The 18,598-nt window shown below is 42.6% G+C and overlaps 1 protein-coding gene across 1 annotated transcript in view; it reads left to right on the top strand.

Moving 5' to 3' along the window:
- The first annotated feature begins 10,135 nt into the window (after nucleotides 1–10,135).
- Nucleotides 10,136–18,598, top strand: part of LOC121871909 — a 45,012-nt gene continuing 36,549 nt past the window's right edge. The window contains exon 1 of the mRNA XM_042374506.1: nucleotides 10,136–11,396. Within this exon, the coding sequence (XP_042230440.1) occupies nucleotides 11,313–11,396 (84 nt within the window). The 5' untranslated portion in view covers nucleotides 10,136–11,312. The remainder of the gene's footprint in view (nucleotides 11,397–18,598) is intronic.

Consider the following 18,598-nt stretch of genomic DNA (forward strand, 5'->3'; position numbering starts at 1 on the left):
ATGAAATACTATGCAAAAGTTAAAATGGCAACAAATTCCTCCAATGGATTCAAATGGAACAAAAGAGATACAGCTTTTGTTTCCACCAAGAATTGTGGTTTTTAATGTCATAATTCTTATCAATTCTTTTCTTACGGTCCGACTAATTACCCAAATGTACCCAAATATAGCCGCAATGAATGAATAAATGGATTGCTATTTCTCGACTAGGCTTAATCTGAGTTAATAGATCGCGAGGGAGCGAATTATTTAAATGTAAGCAATGAAGTCAAATGATGGTCGTACAACCGTAATTCGGGCTGTGAATCACTTCTTGATTATTATTTGGTGTCATAAAGTAAAAAAAATTGGTAAACTTAATTTAATCTGAGTTGTGTTGTGTTAGGTTAGATTAGGCTAGATTAGGTTAGGTTAGGTTAGGTACATGCACTTGATCTATTTACTCAGATTAAATTAAGTTTCCCAATTTTTTGTGACTTTGTGACAACAAATACTAGTCGAGAAGTGATTGGCAGTCCGATTTATTCATCTAGGACCATTATTTGACTTCATTGCGACTACATTTGGGTACATTTGGGTAATTCCTCGCTCCCTTATTACATGCACGCGATCTATTAACTCAGATTAAAGTAAGTTTTCCAATTTTTTGTGACTTCCTGACACCAAAAACTAGTCGAGAAGTGATTGGCAGTCCGATTTATTCATCTAGGACCATTATTTGACTTCATTCCGGCTATATTTGGCTACATTTAGGTACATTTGGGTACATTTGGGTAATTAGTCGGACCCCTTTACTTCAGCTCATTCTCGTTTTCTTTTCTTACTGTTAGTCTTAATTTTTTTTACCATAGCAGTACAGTACTGTACTTTTTTCTTTTTTCTTTCTTTCCCATTCTTTGTCGGTCAGTTTTCATACCTGGAGCTGGTGGATGCCCGCCCCACTAGGCTTACAGTTTAAGGATGAAGAAGCCACAAGTTCATTTAACTGTCAGGGCAAACTTTTAGACATGAGTCAAGAGTTGTAAACGCTTGAAACAATATGCTTTAAAGTGGTGTGACGGCAGCGAGTGTGAGCTCATTCGAGACCAAACTTGACTTGCCCAAAACTGGTGCAGATACAGATACATTCTGGCGCCAGTACTCGCCAACAGTGCAAAACAGAGACGTGACCAAGCGGCTGTAAAACCGATCAGTGGCAAAGACGATAAGTAAAGTATTCATATTTTATTCCGTTCTTAAATTGTAGTACCTCCACAACTCTTGTTTATGTTTTTGATACTTATGTATCCTTGATAAATGTTTGTACTGTATATGTAAGCATTTATGGATTTAACCTTGTAAAATAAGGTACCGGTAGTTAAAATTATAAAAAAAGAAGAAATAAATGTAGTAGTCTCTGGTAGTAGCAATCATAGAAAACAATTTTATGCGTATATGAAAGAAAACATAAAATTAGATACAATTTAGGAGAAACTCAATATTATTAAAGTGAAATATTTTGATAAATAACCTTTAGTTCTATGACTCGTTATAGAAATACAAGTACTCACCTTTATTTTTCCCTATCACTGCCTATCGATCAAATCTCTCTCTCTGTCAAAATATGGTTGTCACACTAACAAGGAGATTAATTTAACATTTGTTGAATTACAGTATATCATGAATAGGATTGCTGAAATAAGTTAGGTTGGGTTGCTTCTTATAAATTAGTATTTAAAATTAGCAATCCTTGGCCATCTTAATTTGCCCTTCTAAAGAAAACGCAAAAAAATTATACTAGTCGAGAAGTTGAATTTTATGACTATCATTTCATAAGTAAATAAAATGAGTCCGATTCGATTTATTTTCACCATAGGCGGATATGTGGTAACCTGTGAATAGCATGGCGATGATGGTAATTTCAGTACACACGACTCTCGCATAAAATTTTCTGAGAACGACCCTAGTGTGTAGCAACTTAAACATACACACAAACACACATGTACTAATCGCTATTAGAACAAGCCATTGTAAAAATCAACAACTTGTAGACTCACTTTTATACTGTAATTGTTGACATTCCTTGTCATAATCTTAATTTTATATATAGTACATACCACTTATGTCATTTGTATATTTTTAGCTTATGGCTGTAGTTGCTAATAAACCGTGGATTAATAATAATAATTACACATACTGTAATAAGATTAATTCATTCCCTTACATCAAATTAATTTATTATTACAAGCATTAAAGACCACGATCGCATGATACGGGTGTGTGGCTGCTGTGTCATTGTGTTTTATGGAGATTTGACAGCATAGCAGTCAGTATGTGGATGATGGGGAACCAAGTCTTGTTTACTTTTGGTTCTGCCACCTACCATGTGGATGGAACTCTTGCAATTAAAAAAAAAACATTGTCTTCAATTAGGTGGCAGAAAGATGATCAACCACAATAAATGTCTTCTTGAGCTTGTGATGGAAGAGGAAAATAGATATACAATACTGTGAAAGTGGGTTCCATCAGCCTGATACAAGTAAGGCCAATGTGGTTACAGCACACTGTAGGCCCGTACACAAGGAGGCAGCATGGCCGGTACTGCACTCGACCGCATTCACTTCCCAAACTTAGATACCTATTTACAGCTAGGTGAACTGGGAATCGAACCAACGATTCCCGGAACGGGAGGTGAGTGCTGTTTCCACTCGATCGCCCTGCTCCTAGATAATTCTGTGATAGCCTGATAAGAGACATCGATACATAAATAAATAGATAACCCGGGAGACGTAAATATATAAACAGAAACACAGAGATGCAGACTGACTGACAGAACAACAAAAACATAGACACATTAACAGTCTACAGAAAGACAGACACAGATAAATACATTGATACAGATGGATTCATAGACAGACAGACACACTGACAAAGTAATAACATAGGCCGCACACCGCATCACTAAAATCACTCAGTCCTGGGCACAAAAATCATATAAATTCGGCAATCGCGAAATTGCATTCAGTGACGCGTTCCAGAGATCGTCCTTAAGGTATCGAACAAGCGTGTATCAGCAGGGAGGAACCGAGTCTTTAAATTGGATTCTCTTCCTGCTTTAAGGCATCAAACAAGCGTGTATCAGGAGGAAAATTCTGCTCCTTATGGTAATTTCGTTCCTTTTCAACAATTATAATGAGGCCACTTTTTATTTGTTATCTAATTTGGTAAATATTTATTTTTCTTTTTGACATGGTCTTAATAGTGTATACTGGTTGTATAACATAAGTATGACATTGCATTGTTTAATGGTGACCAACTTTTGTTGTGGCCGTATGTATAGGCCAGTAGTGACGCCTTTCCACTGATCAGTGTCTTTTGACTTCTGAGTTTTATAGATTTTGCACAGAATAATTTCCTTTAAGAGCAAACTTTCTTTATCCAAGACTAAGCTAAGGTATCGTAAACGTTATCCTAAAACATGTAAAGAAAAATATCTAAGGATCTCATGAAAATTAGGAACTCCGTTTATTTCTCCTCGTTGGGTTAGGTAAGTTCAGATTAGGTTAAGTTTGGTTTAATTAGGGTAGCCTCAGGGTATTTAATCGTCAAGTGAAATAATTGGGAGGTTTCAGTCTTCATGAAATTGAAATCTAACTCCGAAACTCAAATAATGCGAAACACTACGGCAAATGCAAATATTCACGGCTTGTCAATTGTTTGTTTATGCAAAGTTGGCCTCCAATGTGGCGCGCGTGAACGCGAACACCTTAGTGTCGTGACGTTATCAACAACTGAGTTCTGTCAAAATATCATTATTTTTGTTGTATGTCATTCTACGACTCACTAAAGCTCCCAAACTTTTATATAGTGAATATTTTTTGTATATTTTCTGGATTATTATGTCATCGAAGTTTTATGAAGTTTTTAAAAAATATATATAAATAATATTCCTTGAATAATAACACTTGAGCAATACTGTAGTTAAATAATTCTAAAACACTTTAAGTTGGCGATAAGACGACACGACTTGACATTAGAAGGCGAAGAAGACTCACTCGCGTTCAACACGCTAATTTTGGTGTTTGTTCGGTGACTGAATTTGTGATATGGAGGTGGGTGATGGATTATTATGATTTTGAATTATTCCTCATGGCAAAAGAGGTTTCAAGAAGTGTTTTGAATGCCGTAAGCAACTTAGATAATCATCTACCGGCATAATCAGGTGGCTTGGTGTTGGCTTGTAAATATAATGCTGAATATAACGTATCTTGGTGAATATCTTGGCTTAAAAAAGATGTCACAACAGTTCAAGAGAATACAAGGAACAACAAAACACAAGACATTATTGCAAAACATCAGTAGTGACCGAGAACAAAGGAGGAGGTTGTGATATTGCCGTGACGTGCTTCTGTCACTTTACCGTGAGTATTAAACTTTTATACCCTTTGTGTACGATGTCAACCCACTAAGTACAATGTATTAGTCCATTAACCGTATTTTTAACCCCCGGTGTAAAAAAGCAAGCATTTGAGTATCGAAGTGATTAAGTCATTGTCCTTAAGGAGTTAAGTATTTAGCGTCTTGAATAATTAATCTGTGGACAGTGGCGAGGTCAATCTGTGCAATAATTTAATTAATGATTTAACATAGTCGTTCTTTGTGAGAAAAATTATGCTGATGTTGGTGCATAAAACCCCCCACGAAAGTTTAATCCAAACGTAATGGGTTTTGTATTGAAGAAGCGATTTTGATACTGCGGATCTGTGTCACAAAGAGAAGTTAAATGGAGAGAGAGTTAGGTAATGTTAGGTTACCTAGTGTAAATTAACTTAGGGTGATTAAGCCAAGTTACGGTGGCTAGGTGAAGCCAATGTTTAGTTCGGCTTAAATTTATTAGGTTAGTTTGGTTGGTTAGTTTAGGTTTGATTTGCATGGAGAGAAACAGCGAAATAAGTTACCGAATACTATAGAAGATTTACAGTTGGTATACTCACAAGGCTATATGTTACGTAGACACACATATACGCATACACACATCGTTATATAAAATTAGAAGAAAAAATGCAGACTCGTTGTTGTTGTTGTTGGTGGTGGTGGTGGTAGTGGTGGTGTCGTTTATCAAGACCAAAAATCACTATTGTAGTATTAGGTGGATATCAACATTCTTAATCCTAGTATTATTAAGTCGTGTTGAGTATCATCAAAAACTAAGATATAAAATTAAGGTCTGAAAAGAAATTCTAAATGAAATAAAATAAAATTTTGAGATGTGGTTATTGTCGTCTAAACTAAAATGTTAGACCAGAAACAGTGGTGTTTTGAAAATTATAAACTGCTCTGGTATTCCCAATTTATGGGAGATTACTTCCAATTTTTATTAATATCGTAATCATTTCAAAGCAACGGATCACGTTAAGATTAGCCTCCCTAGCTTATTTCACATAAAGATTAGCCATCTTAACGGAAACCTAGCCTAACCTAAACTACTCTAGCCTAACCTAAACTAACCAAACCTTACTTAACTCCCCCTGGAGGCGTTTGGGCGTTTTAATGATAAGATGAATTAAGTTGGTGAGGCTAATCTTCATGTGATCCTAGACAAACAAATCTCATATTTAGTATGATTTTAAGTCACAAGTCTTCGTCGCCATGTTCCAGTGGCTTCATCAAGTTCAATTTGGCACTCTATATCTCGTACAAATAAATGAGTCGTATATCTCCATGATGTAAGACGGTCTTTGGTACCATGGAGCTGCAGCCTCGTTCATTATTAGGTGAGGAAACTTGCCAAAAGTGTCGCGGTAAACAAAAAGTTGACTTTGCTGTATCTGCTCCTGTAATTCTATTTGTAATTTTCCATATATGTACTTTTGTACTTTTATTTGTATCGATGCCTTTACTTGAAACTGAAACTGTAGTGTATCTATATCGTCACTTTTGGGTATACGACATTCTTGTCATCTCCTGGACAAGGGCTCAGATGTTCAGATATACTGTACTCACGGACTCTCACTCACTTTTATTTATATAGTTGAACCCTACATGTGTGTGTGTGTGTGTCCCTCCTAGACTGTTGTTTTATCACCATTTCTTTGTTTTAGTAACCTCTCTCTCTCTCTCTCTCTCTCTCTTACTCACAATAAAAGGTCGTGGGTTGATAGGCTAGAATCTAGACTGTCAAGTTGTCAAGGCCATGACAGTCACACGCACAAAACGTCAATACGGCAATTTTCCTGAAAACCTGTGATAGTGGGTGGGGAGGGTGATGGTGGGAGGAGAGGGTGATGGTGGGAGGAGAGGGTGATGGTGGGGAGGAGAGGGTGATGGTGGGAGGAGAGGGTGATGGTGGGAAGGGAGGGTCGTGGTGGAAGGGAGGGTCGTGGTGGAAGGGAGGTGGGGAGGGTCGTGGTGGAAGGGAGGGTGATGGTGGGGAGGAGAGGGTGATGGTGGGAGGAGGGTGGAAGGGAGGGTGGTGGAAGGAGGGTGTGTGATGGGAGGAGAGGGTGATGGGGGAGGAGAGGGGTGATGGGGAGGAGGAGGGTTGGGGGAAGGAGGGTGATGGTGGGGAGGAGGGTGGGGAAGGGAGGAAGGGAGGGTGATGGTGGGAGGAGAGGGTGATGGTGGGAAGGGAGGGTCGTGGTGGAAGGGAGGGTCGTGGTGGAAGGGGAGAGTGATGGTGGGAAGGGAGGGTCGTGGTGGAAGGGAGGGTGGTGGTGGAAGGGGAGAGTGATGGTGGGAGGGGAAGGTAATGGTAGGAAGGGTGATGATGGGAGGAGAGGGTGATGGTGGGAGGGGAGAGCGATAGTGAGAATGGGAGAGCGACGGTGAGAGTGGGAGAGCGATGGTGAGAGTGGGAGAGCGATGGTGAGAGGAGAGAATGAGGGTGAGAGGCTGATGCGTTGTCGCTGCTTGTCTGTACGAACCCATGTGTGTGTGTGTGTGTGTGTGTGTGTGAAGGTTTCTCCCATGTACCTCCACAATCTTGAATCGTAAATATTCCCCGGTCATTCAACGGCAAAACTAACCTAACCTAACCTAACCAGTATCATCTACATATTTGGCAGTTGGTCTTCTGGGTCTCCTCTTGTGCTGTGGGATGTAGTGGGGGATCTTTTTCTTTTGTCCACTCGTGATGTTTTCTTGTAATATATTTGTCCACTGTCTATTTAGTCCACTTGATATTGATATTCTTACATGCCAGCTTCATCATTTATTATCTAAAATGTCTCACTAGAGGTACTGAGAGGGGACCCCACCTCCCCCACACACACCCCTGGTTCAATGTTACCGGTCAGGATGAAACTTGTATTACCTGACACAATGATTAATAACACTCAAATTACATCCCAATCAAGTAGCAATCGAATTCAGGTACTAGTGGTGTTAGGCAAAAGTTCTGGCTGCCTCAGTATACCACTAACTCCCAGCAAAATCACAATAGGCAGCAATCAGCACTAAATTCTCCTCGCCTCCAGCAGTTTCAGTAGGCTAATGGTTGTTCCTCTTCAGTAGCTTACAGTAAGAGATAACATTGGTGTGTTTCTGCTACTTTAAATACACAGCCAAATTTCAGCCTTGTGTGGCGGTGGGCGGTCTGTAATGCGTCGCCTCAGACACAAAATTCACGTGTATGCGGGTCTGTTGGTGTGTGTCCTGATTGGTTCCCTGTTGGTCAGTGACATCAGTGGCCCTCTTGCTGTTAGAGTTAATAAAGTATAAGTTAGGTTAGGTTAGGTTAGGTAGACGTAAGTTGATTTGTTTCTTATATGTGTCTATTTCTGTACATAAGTGTGTGTGTGTGTGTGTGTGTGTGTGTGTGTCATAGGGCTCTGTTGTATACCTTGGCCAGTTACCTTCAAACTTTTATGTTTCAATTGTTACCTGAAAGTGTCTTGTTTGGGGATGAGAAAGTTCAAGTGTCAAAGGTCACTAAGAATGTAAAATTGACTTAAACTTGGTCACGATCCAGAGTTATCAAGCGATCGTGGTAGAAGTATACTTGATAACTTATGATGTTTCTTTTGTGTTTTAGTTTAAGCCAACCAGTTTGGTGTATTTTTACAAAGTAATTTACGAGCCGGAGTCTGGATCACCTGAAGATCAGACACCCCAGGTTTTTCTCATGATCAACCACCCTGACGCTACCTAGGTTATGGTAGGCTGGGTTAAGTCATTTATTTCTATAGTGGTTAATTTTTACGTGAAATAAGTTGGGGTGTCTAATCTTCAGGTGGTCCGTTTTCCTTACCGTTGCTGGGTTTTTAAGGTATGGTTTCTGAGTGAATTCGGCGTCATTTTGACTTGCATCTTTATTTCATACTCAAGTGAGTTAGTTGTATACATTCTCACTTCACCAGTTTGAAAGAAAAAAAAACGAAGGTACCTGGGATCTTAAGCTTTTGACTTGTGTGTGTGTAGGGGGGGGGGTGACTCCGTTTACAGTACTTCACGTCCTTCTGTTTGTTGTCTCTTTGCCTTTTATTCTACCAGTCTCTATTTGTCTCATAAATAAATACATAGATATTTATTTGAGTAAAATGGCCAATCACGTTCACATTGGTTCATCAGACAGTGACAGTGAGGGTACACAATTAAAAGCGCTCTATATATTTTGCCATTGCTCCGACACTCTCTGCCTGACGGATATAAAATATAGAACAGAGAAGGCAAAATATTCTCCAGCAAGGAATGTATATTGTTTCATCGTGGAAAAAAATATAAATAAAAGTATGTGGAGAATTTCAGACAACAGAAGGAGGGTACGCCGTCCATGATAAAAAACGGGTAACACTAGACATGATAAAAAACGGAGCGGATTAGTGGAAAGTAAAGGGGAGACTCAGTATTTTTTGACGTACTCTGCTTTTTGTGGCGTTGTTGCAGTTTTAGCTCTTAAAAATATATTAAAGGATCACTCGCACATTTATACATAAAACTAGGAGGAATTTTGTTATTAAATTTGCTTATTACTTTACTTATATGTATACATTAATTAATTACTTATTTATTAAACTATATAATGAAAACTAAAATCAGTCTATATATTTTTCATATTCAGTGTACAGTACTTTCTGTCTCCGAATCTCTGTACCGTTTCATCAATTCTGTTAACTTTTCTATCAGTATACATGCCTATTTTTATGTTTATATATTTTTATCAACCATCCTTTTGTCTGTCTCTAGTACAACAACACAGAACAAACGATATTTTTGACAAAGATAATGGTATTTTTTTTAGGTTCGCTGGCGTGCATTTTTTTTAAATAACTATTACGAGTGACACACGTGAACCTAAAATTGAAAGCCTTGTTGTAAATTTAATCTGTTAAGTTATATATGTATTCAGTTATCTTGCTATTATTTCAAGCATTTTGTAATCACAATGCAGAGTGGCAGGACACACACACACATCCCCCCCCTCCTCTCTCTCTCTCATTTTTTGTCATTCGTGTATTCTCTTTATTTATCAATTTTCCATCCGTCTATCTATCTATCTATTTGTGTACGTGTATGGAAATTTTATAGTAAAAGGCGCAGCCAGATAGGAAGTATAAGTGATGGCGATTTAAATCATTGATATTGTTGTTAAATGCTAAATCAGATCTTCCTCACGTTAATAATTGCAATATGTGCAGTTGGCTATATTGTTCTATATGACCAGCTGCCAACCATGGAGGCTCTATTACCATCCATCGAGGTTCTATATTATCAACCAGGTTCAATAGTCTATATTACCAATCGTGTTTTAGATTTTGGGTTAGTTGTCTTTCTACTCTCAACACTTAACTTTCTATTTTATTTTGGTTTAATAAAAACTATATAAACAGTTCTAAAATTGGTGTGGATGTTGTTCAGTGGCATGATGTTGCTCCTCCTGTCTTTCTAACACTCTTGTGATGATTCCCGCACTTTTTTCTAGCCGTTTTGTTATTTTTTCTGTTGTATTTCATGTCACTTTTGCATCACGGGAATTCTAGATGTTGGCTGTCTCGAGCTCCAGGGAGATGTACTCCCGTGTGTAAATCCCCTTAAAGGGAGAGAAATTGCTGGGGGTAACCCCTTAGAGAGGGGGACATGTGAGAGTGGGTTGAGCGAGTGCAACAACAGCAGCAGCCAGCAACGGGTCGACCAGACACACACACACACACACATCCCTCACGTGGGCTCAGACGCGTGGCTGACCTGGTAGAGAGAGGACCCGCTTCCCGCTGCTCTCCCACACGCTCACTCACTCTCATACTCTCCCTCCTTCTCTCCAGCTGCTTCTGTCGCTGCTCTGGAGGGCGAGAACCACCTCCCCGGAGGCCAACTACGGTACCACATCGCCTGTTTATGTGATTGGAGGACAACCACCATCAGGGACTGGAGGGGCCCTCAAATATAAGACAGAAGTCGACCCTCTGGAAGATAACTAGACAGCCACTTCACAGATCTGTGTTATGTGACGACTTAGGACACTATATTCTGATCTACGTGTTATGGCGCCGCTATGATGATAACAGTTATCATGAACTGGAGAAAAGATAAAGACAACAGGAACGTCATTCTCTAAGAGAAGCCGACAGCCACAGTAGACCAGCTCAGACAGGACTGCCCAGGAATGCGTCTTGTTGCCGCTTGTTTGAGATAACAATTATCCGGAAGTGGGGAGAAAGATAACAACTCACAAAGCCCTCATTGGCGACTGGTTACTTGTGGGTTTCATTCATAAACTGGGAGTGTGTGTGGTAGTACGCGCGGGTTGTGTTTATACAGCTGGGTGCTGCGTCAACAACAACAAGAACAGCTGGTGCACGTGTTGTACTAGTGTATTTCTACAGCTGGCTGACTGGGTTCGCAAAGGAAGAACAGCTGACCCACGTGTTGTGTATTTCAACAGCTGACTAGCCTGGTCGTCACAACAATATTAACTGAGTCACATGTTGTGGTAGTGTGTTGCTCTGCTCTGTACTTCCCGCCAGTGAAGACGGAGACTAGAGAAGTGTTCACATCTCGGCTCTTAACTTTTTCCGTGTGACTTGTGATGGAAGCTTTGTGCACTCTGATTCATATATAAGTATGGTGCCACCCTAGATGACAGTGAAACAAAAAGTATCTTAAATTCACCCAAACGCTTTACTTGATTTCTAAAAGTGACGAAACAGGAAGATAATGTTCAGAAGTGTGCTTGTGTGAGAACTGTCCTCTTGAACTGTTATTGTTTGTGTCGTCCAGATCACCAAGTGAACAAGATCCACTTCTCTTACTAAACACAAAGACAGAAAGATTGTCAGGGTGCACACGTCAACTGTCCTCGTGTCCAGTGATCCAGGTCTTGGTGCTTTAAGTTAACAATGGTGCACAAGATATTCTCAGAGCTCCGGCCTCACCACCGTAGCTACACCATCCTACACGACCACGACCCCCTGCCTGATAAGGTAAGTTGTCACTTTCTGCTACCACCTCTACTACCACTATCACGACTTCTTGTTATCACCACTACCACGACCCCTTGTTATCACCACTACCACGACCCCTTGTTATCACCATTACCACGACCCCTTAGTACCATCACTACCACGACCCCTGCTTGACAAGGTACAGTGTGACTCACTGCTACCACCACCACCATTACCCCCATCTCGTCTGTCGCACCACTAGGACCACCACTACTACCACCACGACCCCCTGCCTGACGAGGTTAGTTGTGAGTCACTGCTACCACTACTACCACTGACCTCCTACCAATGCCATACCATGAATCTACTTCTGCTACCTCTACCACTTTGAGATCATAACTACCATTACTCCACCACTACTTCCACATCAGCATGACCTTACCAACACCTCCTTAATAACAATGCCACCCTCACCACACACCTCCACCACATCACACTATCACTACACTACCACACCACCACACACCTCATCACACTAACACCACTTCACACTATCACCACCACCACACACCACCACACCACCACACCACACCACACCACCACACCACACCACCACCATGCCTTCCAAATTGAGTTTCCTCAACTTCAACTTAGGAAGTCGAATCGAGTTACTCAGCCATCCATTTTACTTTGTCGAACCTCAGACCAAGGTGGCCTTTCTCTTCCTCTCTTATCCTATCCTCTCTTTCTTCCTCTCCTCCGTTGTCTTCCTCTTCTTTTCTCCATTTCTCCTCAGTTGCTTTTTGCTTTTTCTTCCTCATCTTCTTTTCTCTTACTTAATTCCTCTTCTTCATCCTCTTCCCTTCTTCCTATCCTCCTCCTCGTCTTCTTCATCCCTTTCTTCTTGTTTCCCATTCTTTGTCTTTCGTTTTTTTATTTTCTTCTCTTTGTTTCATTCCTCGTCTTCCTTTTCTCTTTTTTTTTATCCTTCACTTCTTTTTTTTCCATTTCTTCATGTCCCCGGTGTCTTCTTCTTCTTCTTCTTATCTTCCTCCTGTGCTTCTTCTCCTTCCTTTTCTTCCTCTTTCCTATTTCTAATCATCTCGGTGTTGTCCTAAACGTTCAGTTCTGGGTCCGAATTCCCAAATGTTCGCAAATTAAACTTTTTCACTTAACAGAACGCATCTAATCATGGCCGAGTCTCACGTTCATATTGACACCATTTCTCCCTAATTCTCTCCTCTTAATTAGGGATTAAAGAGACTGCATCTGTTTACGGTAGAGCCTCAGTGTATTTTTGTTTACGGTAGCCTCAGTGTATTTTTGTTTAAGCCATACTTGTGTTTTCCTTTAGTGTCTAGTAGAATGCTGGAACCGAGTCTGTAAATGGGGAAAAATGGTGAAATATAGGTAACTTATTCACTGTCTTGGATTTCAATGGGTTTAAAAGAAATAATTTATAGCTGCAAATAAGACTAACTAACCTAATTTAACCAACCTAACCTGACCTAATGATCTTGAGCTTAATTTTTTGAGTGAGTTAGGCTGGGCGAGGCTGGTTCATCTCTCTGCAGACATAAATGATTTATCTTGTGGCCTCCTTCTGCCTTCCTCCTCCTCCTCCTTCCTCCTCTTCTTCATCCTCCTCCTTCCAGGGATTTCAAGATCGCGCACCAAATTCCGTGATGGCGTGCAATGAGACCATGAGACTTTGAGGCCTTTTGTGTGTGTGTGTGTGTGTGTGTGTGTGTGTGTTAAAATGTAAATTTTCACCTCTTGTGGCGTCACACATCACTGGTGTGTATTAAAAGATGTGTATACCTGTGTGTAGTCATGACCCCCCCCCCCCCCCACACACACAGAGGCAGTAACAGGGTCCACCAGGCACCAGTACGTGATGCTCCAGCCTGTTACTGTCTCTACATGTTGCACTATAACACAACCCACGCGTTTACGGGCATGGAGTGTACTCATCGGTCCTTGTCCAGATTGATACCCGGTGATTGGTATACTTATCCACCATGACGTCCTCTGATTAGTCTTCATTAACTGCGACGCACTCTGATTGGCCAAAATGAAACGAAGTCCAATTAGCACAAAGCAGACCCTCATACGCGTGGGTTTTATCAAATAGCCGGTGCATGTCCTGTTATCTGTTGTTAATGATGTTATCGCACCTGTCTTAATTCCCTCTTATATAAATGTGGTGTTTCCGGGTCACGTAAGAACTAGATATGTTATCTCTCTGTATCTATGAATTGCATTCCTCTCTCTCTCCAGGATGTAACAAGAGTAACAGACAGTTCAGTAAATGGCGTATGAAAGCTCTTGACACTAATACCTTGCACCATTAAGCCATTACTCAGCACCATAGTTGTGAGTTAACACCTTGAGTACATAAAATCCTGAGTACCATATTATCGTACTCAAGCGTTTAGGTCGTCGTATTCAGATGGTTATATCGTATTCAATAGGTGAAGTTATCGTACTCAGTGGTTAAAGTGGTTGTACTCTAGGGATTAAGTCATCGTACTCTTGGGGATAAAATATCGTACTTTAGAGACTGTCATCGTACTCATGGGGTTAAGTCATTGTATTCAAGTGGGATTAAGAGAGCTTAATCAATATACATATACATTGTACTCAGGGGCATTGACATCGTACTCAAGGGATCAGTTAACAAGCTACACCGTTACGTACTCAAGACATCTATCGCTATGTACTCTAGGGGTCAGTTAACATGCTACACCGTTACGTACTCAAGAGGTCAGTTAACATGCTACACCGTTACGTACTCAAGACATCTATCGCTATGTACTCAAGAGGTCAGTTAACATGCTACACCGTTACGTACTCAAGACATCTATCGCTATGTACTCAAGAGGTCAGTTAACATGCTACACCGTTACGTACTCAAGACATCTATCGCTATGTACTCAAGAGGTCAGTTAACATGCTACACCGTTACGTACTCAAGAGGTCAGTTAACATGCTACACCGTGACGTACTCAAGACATCTATCGCTATGTACTCAAGGGTTGCGTGTTGGGGGCGAGGCGTAGGTGACGGGCGATAATAACAGCGATGAATAAATGGGTAAATATTATATGTGAGTCGTGACGGAAATACCAGTCAGTTTCAACCGGGAAGCCATTACTAGGAGCCGTCATTATTGTGTTAACGCGTGTCATGAACTAGTTACTTGGGGAAGGTATTTGGGCTCTCTCTCTCTCTCTCTCTCTCACACACAGTTAATTAGTAAGTGTCAAGGTGGTGTTAACTGGTCGATGCCTTCAACACAGATCGTTACTGTAACCTCTACCTGTTAACTATGTTGTGAGGAATGTGAGAAGCACACACACACACACACACACACACACACACACACACACACACACACACACACACATACAAGAGACAGAGTTAGGAGAGGCGAATAGAGACAGGGAGGAAAGAGAGACACAGACTTGAGAGGGAGAGAGAAAGAAAAACAAACAAGCTGACAGAGAGACAGATTGATGTAGATAGATAGAGAGAAAGACAGAGAGTGAGAGAGAGAGAGAGAGAGAGAGAGAGAGAGAGAGAGAGAGAGAGACAGAGAGAGAGAGAGAGAGGGGGGGGGGAGAGGTTCCTAAGCCATTACAGGTCTACCAGTAATACCTGAACCTATTAGAATGGGATTTTGTCCATTGGAAATTGTCCCGAGGTATTATGTCCATTGAGTTTTGTCCAGTGTTTTTTCTTTCCATTGGTATTATGCTCAGTGGGGGTATTACAATGGTATTTTCTCCAGTGGGATTCTATCTAATGGTATTTTATCCAATTATGTTTTGTCCAATGGAGTTTCATCTACTGGTATTTCGTCCAATGGTATTTCATCTAATGACATTTTATCCAATGGTGTTTTGTCCAATGGAATTTCATCTATTGGTATTTCGTCCAATGAGATTTTATCCAATGGTATTTTATCCAATCGTGTTTTGTCCAATGGAGTTTCAACTGGTATTTTGTCCGATGATATTTTGTCCGACGCACCATGCAGCTTGAAAAGAGAATATCACCTGGGTAGTGTTGTGGAGTCGACAATAGACGTCTTAAGACTGTCTTCTTATCGTAAGTCTTAATGGGGAGATAAGATTATTTTTATTACGTGTGTGGGAGGGGGGTGGAGGGAGGGGGGTGAGAGAGGAGAGAAGGTGGGAGGGAGGGGAGTGGAGGGAAGGAGGAAGAGGGAGTGGAGGGAAGGATATTGGGTAGGATGAGAGAGGAGAGAAGGAGTGGAGGGAGGAGGAAGAGGAGTGGAGGGGAAGGATATTGGGTAGGATGAGGGGGAGTGGAGGGAAGGAGGTCGAGGGAGTGGAGGGAAGGAGATTGGGTAGGATGAGAGAGGAGAGAAGGTGGAAGGAAAAGAGAAAGGGAGAGTGAAGGAAAGGAAGGAGGGAGGGAGAGATGAAGTAGGTACTGCTGTAGACGTAGAGAGATATATAGTAGTAAAGAGAAAAATAAATAAATAAAATGACAGATAGAGTGAGTTCTTGCCTGGTATTTTTCTGTCTCGCTTCATGACAGAATACGTCAGTTACCCTATGAATCATCCCACTCTCTCTCTCTCTCTCTCTCTCTCTCTCTCTCTCTCCCAGTGTAATTTTGACTCCATTTCGAGAACTTTGTGTCGTAGCTACAGTGAGTCAGTCAGATACCTTCTCACGTCACCAGTTAGGAGGAGAATTTAACTTACGAAATATCTGAAACTCTTGACTCTACTTTATCGCCTTTATTCTGGTGTTGCTGTTAGTCTGCTACTGATGTCTTCCTCCTCCTCCTTCCTCCTCCTCCCTCCTCCTCCTCCCTCCTCCTCCTCCTCCTCCTCCTCCTCCTCCTCCTCCTCCTTCCCCTCCTCCTCCCTCCTCCTCCTCCTCCCTCCTCCTCCTCCTCCCCCTCCTCCTCCTCCTCTTCCTCCTCCTCCCTCCTCCTCCTCCTCTTCTTCTTCTCCACCTTCCTCCCCCACAGTTTCCCTTAGTGTCCTTCTACACCTGCTGCCTCTCTTCTTCTTCCTCCTCTTCTTGCTGTTAATACCCTTCTTTCACCTTCTTCTGCTTTTCTTCTTATTCATCCTCCTTCTTCTTCTTCTTCTTCTTCTTCTTCTTCTTCTTCTTCTTCTTCTTCTTCTTCCCCTCCTTCCCTCCTCCCCTCCCCTCCTCCTTTTTGCTCCTCCTTCCTCCTCTTCCCCCTCCCCTCCTCCTCCTCCTCCCCCTCCTCTCCCCTCCCCTCCTCTTTTTTCTCCTCCTTCTTCCTCCTCCTCCTCCTTCTTCCCCTCCTCCTCCCTCCTCCCTCCTCCTCCTCTTCCTCCTCCTCCTCCTCCCTCTCTCCTCCCTCCTCCTCCTCCTCCTCCCTCCCTCCTCCTCCTCCCTCCTCCCTCCTCCTCCCTCCCTCCTCCTCCTCCCCTCCTCCTCCTCCTCTCCTCCTCCTCCTCCTCCTCACCCCCTCCACCTCCTCCCTCCTCCCCTCCTCCTCCTCCCTCCTCCCTCCTCCTCCCTCCCTCCTCCTCCTCCTTCTTCCCCTCCTCCTCCTCCTCCTCCCTCCTCCTCCTCCTCCTCCTCCTCCTCCTCCTCCTCCTCCTCCCTCCTCCCTCCTCCTCCCTCCTCCCTCCTCCTCCTCCTCCCTCCTCCTCCTCCTCCCCTCCTCCTCCTCCTCCTCCTCTTCCTCCTCTTCCTCCTCCTCCTCCTCCTCCCCTCCTCCTCCTCCTCCTCTCCTCCCTCTTCCCCTCCTCCTCCTCCTCCTCCTCCTCCTCCTCCTCCTCCTCCTCCTCCTCCTCCCTCCCTCCTCGTCCCTCCTCCTCCTCCCCTCCCTCCTCCTCCTCTTCTTCTTCCTCCCCACCTTCCTCCCCCCCACAGTTCAGCAGTGTCCCTTCTACACCTGCTGCCTCTCTTCTTCTTCCTCCCTCTTCTTGTAGCCCAATACTGCTAACTCGCCTTCTGCAACTTCTGTATTCATCCTCCTTCTTCTTCTTCTTCTTCTTCTTCTTCTTCTTCTTCTTCTTCTTCTTCTTCTTCTTCTTCTTCTTCCTCCTCCTCCTCCCCTCCTCTCCTCCCCTCCTCTTTTTTTCTCCTCCTTCTTCCTCTCCTCCTCCCTCCTCCTCCTCCTCCTCCTCCTCATACTCCTCCTCCTCCTCCTCCTCCTCCTCCTCCTCCTCCTCCTCCTCCTCCTCATCCTTCTTCTCCTGCTTCCCCTCCTCCTCTCCTCCTCCTCCTCCCTCCTCCTCCTCCTCCCTCCTCCTCCTCCTCTCCTCCTTCTCCCCTTCCACTCCCTCCTCCTTCTTCTTCTTCCTCCTCGTCCTCCTTCCTCCTCCTCCCCCAAGACCGTCTCCAAGATTAAGTTCCGCTCCTTGGGAGATGCGTCACTATGACTCATCTTGTTGCCTTGTGTGATGTCGACGATGCTGTCTGGCTGTCTGTCTGTCAGTCAGTCTGTCTGTCTGTCTGTCTGTCTGTCTGTCTAAATAAATACTGTCCTGTCTGTCTGTCTGTCTGTCAGTCAATCTGTCTGTCTGTCTGTCTGTCTCTGTCTGTCTGTCTGTCTGTCTGGCTGTCTGTCTGTCTGTTAGTCTGTCTGTATGTGTGTCTCTGTTTTGTGTCTTATTTTCTATCTTCTTCTGTGTGTGTGTGTGTGTGTGTGACTGCTTGGCCTACTTGACCTCACACACACACACACACCCACATTCTTTGAATAGACAAATTCCCGGTCATTCGCCTCCTTCCTCTTTTTAGCAGAAGAGAGGAGAGACATATCTTCTTCTTCTTCTTCTTCTTCTTCTTCTTCTTCTTCTTCTTCTTCTTCTTCTTCTTCTTCTTCTTCTTCTTCTTCTTCCTTCTTTACTTCTTCTTCTTCTTCTTCTTCTTCTTCTTCTCCTTCTCCCCTTCTTCTTCTTCTCCTTCTTCTTCTCCTCCTCCCTCTCCTTCTTCTTCTTCTTCTTCTTCTTCTTCTTCTTCTTCTTTTCTTCCTCCTCTTCCTTCTCTTCTCTTCCTCTTCCTCCTCTCTCCTCCTTTTTCATCTCTTCCTCCTTCTGTACTGCCCCCTCTCCTCCTCCTTTCCTCCTTTTCCCTCCTCCTTCTCCTCTCTCCCCCATCTCCTCCTCTCCTCCTCTCTCCTCCTCTCCTCTTCTTCCTCCTCCTCGTCATGACCTAGACAAAAGTTAGACCAAAGTTTGTTTTATAGTTGGTCTTATTGTTGAACTTTGTCCA

The sequence above is a fragment of the Homarus americanus genome, unplaced genomic scaffold, assembly GCF_018991925.1.
Source record: "Homarus americanus isolate GMGI-L3 unplaced genomic scaffold, GMGI_Hamer_2.0 scaffold34345, whole genome shotgun sequence".
NCBI classification, from domain to species: Eukaryota; Metazoa; Arthropoda; class Malacostraca; order Decapoda; family Nephropidae; genus Homarus; species Homarus americanus.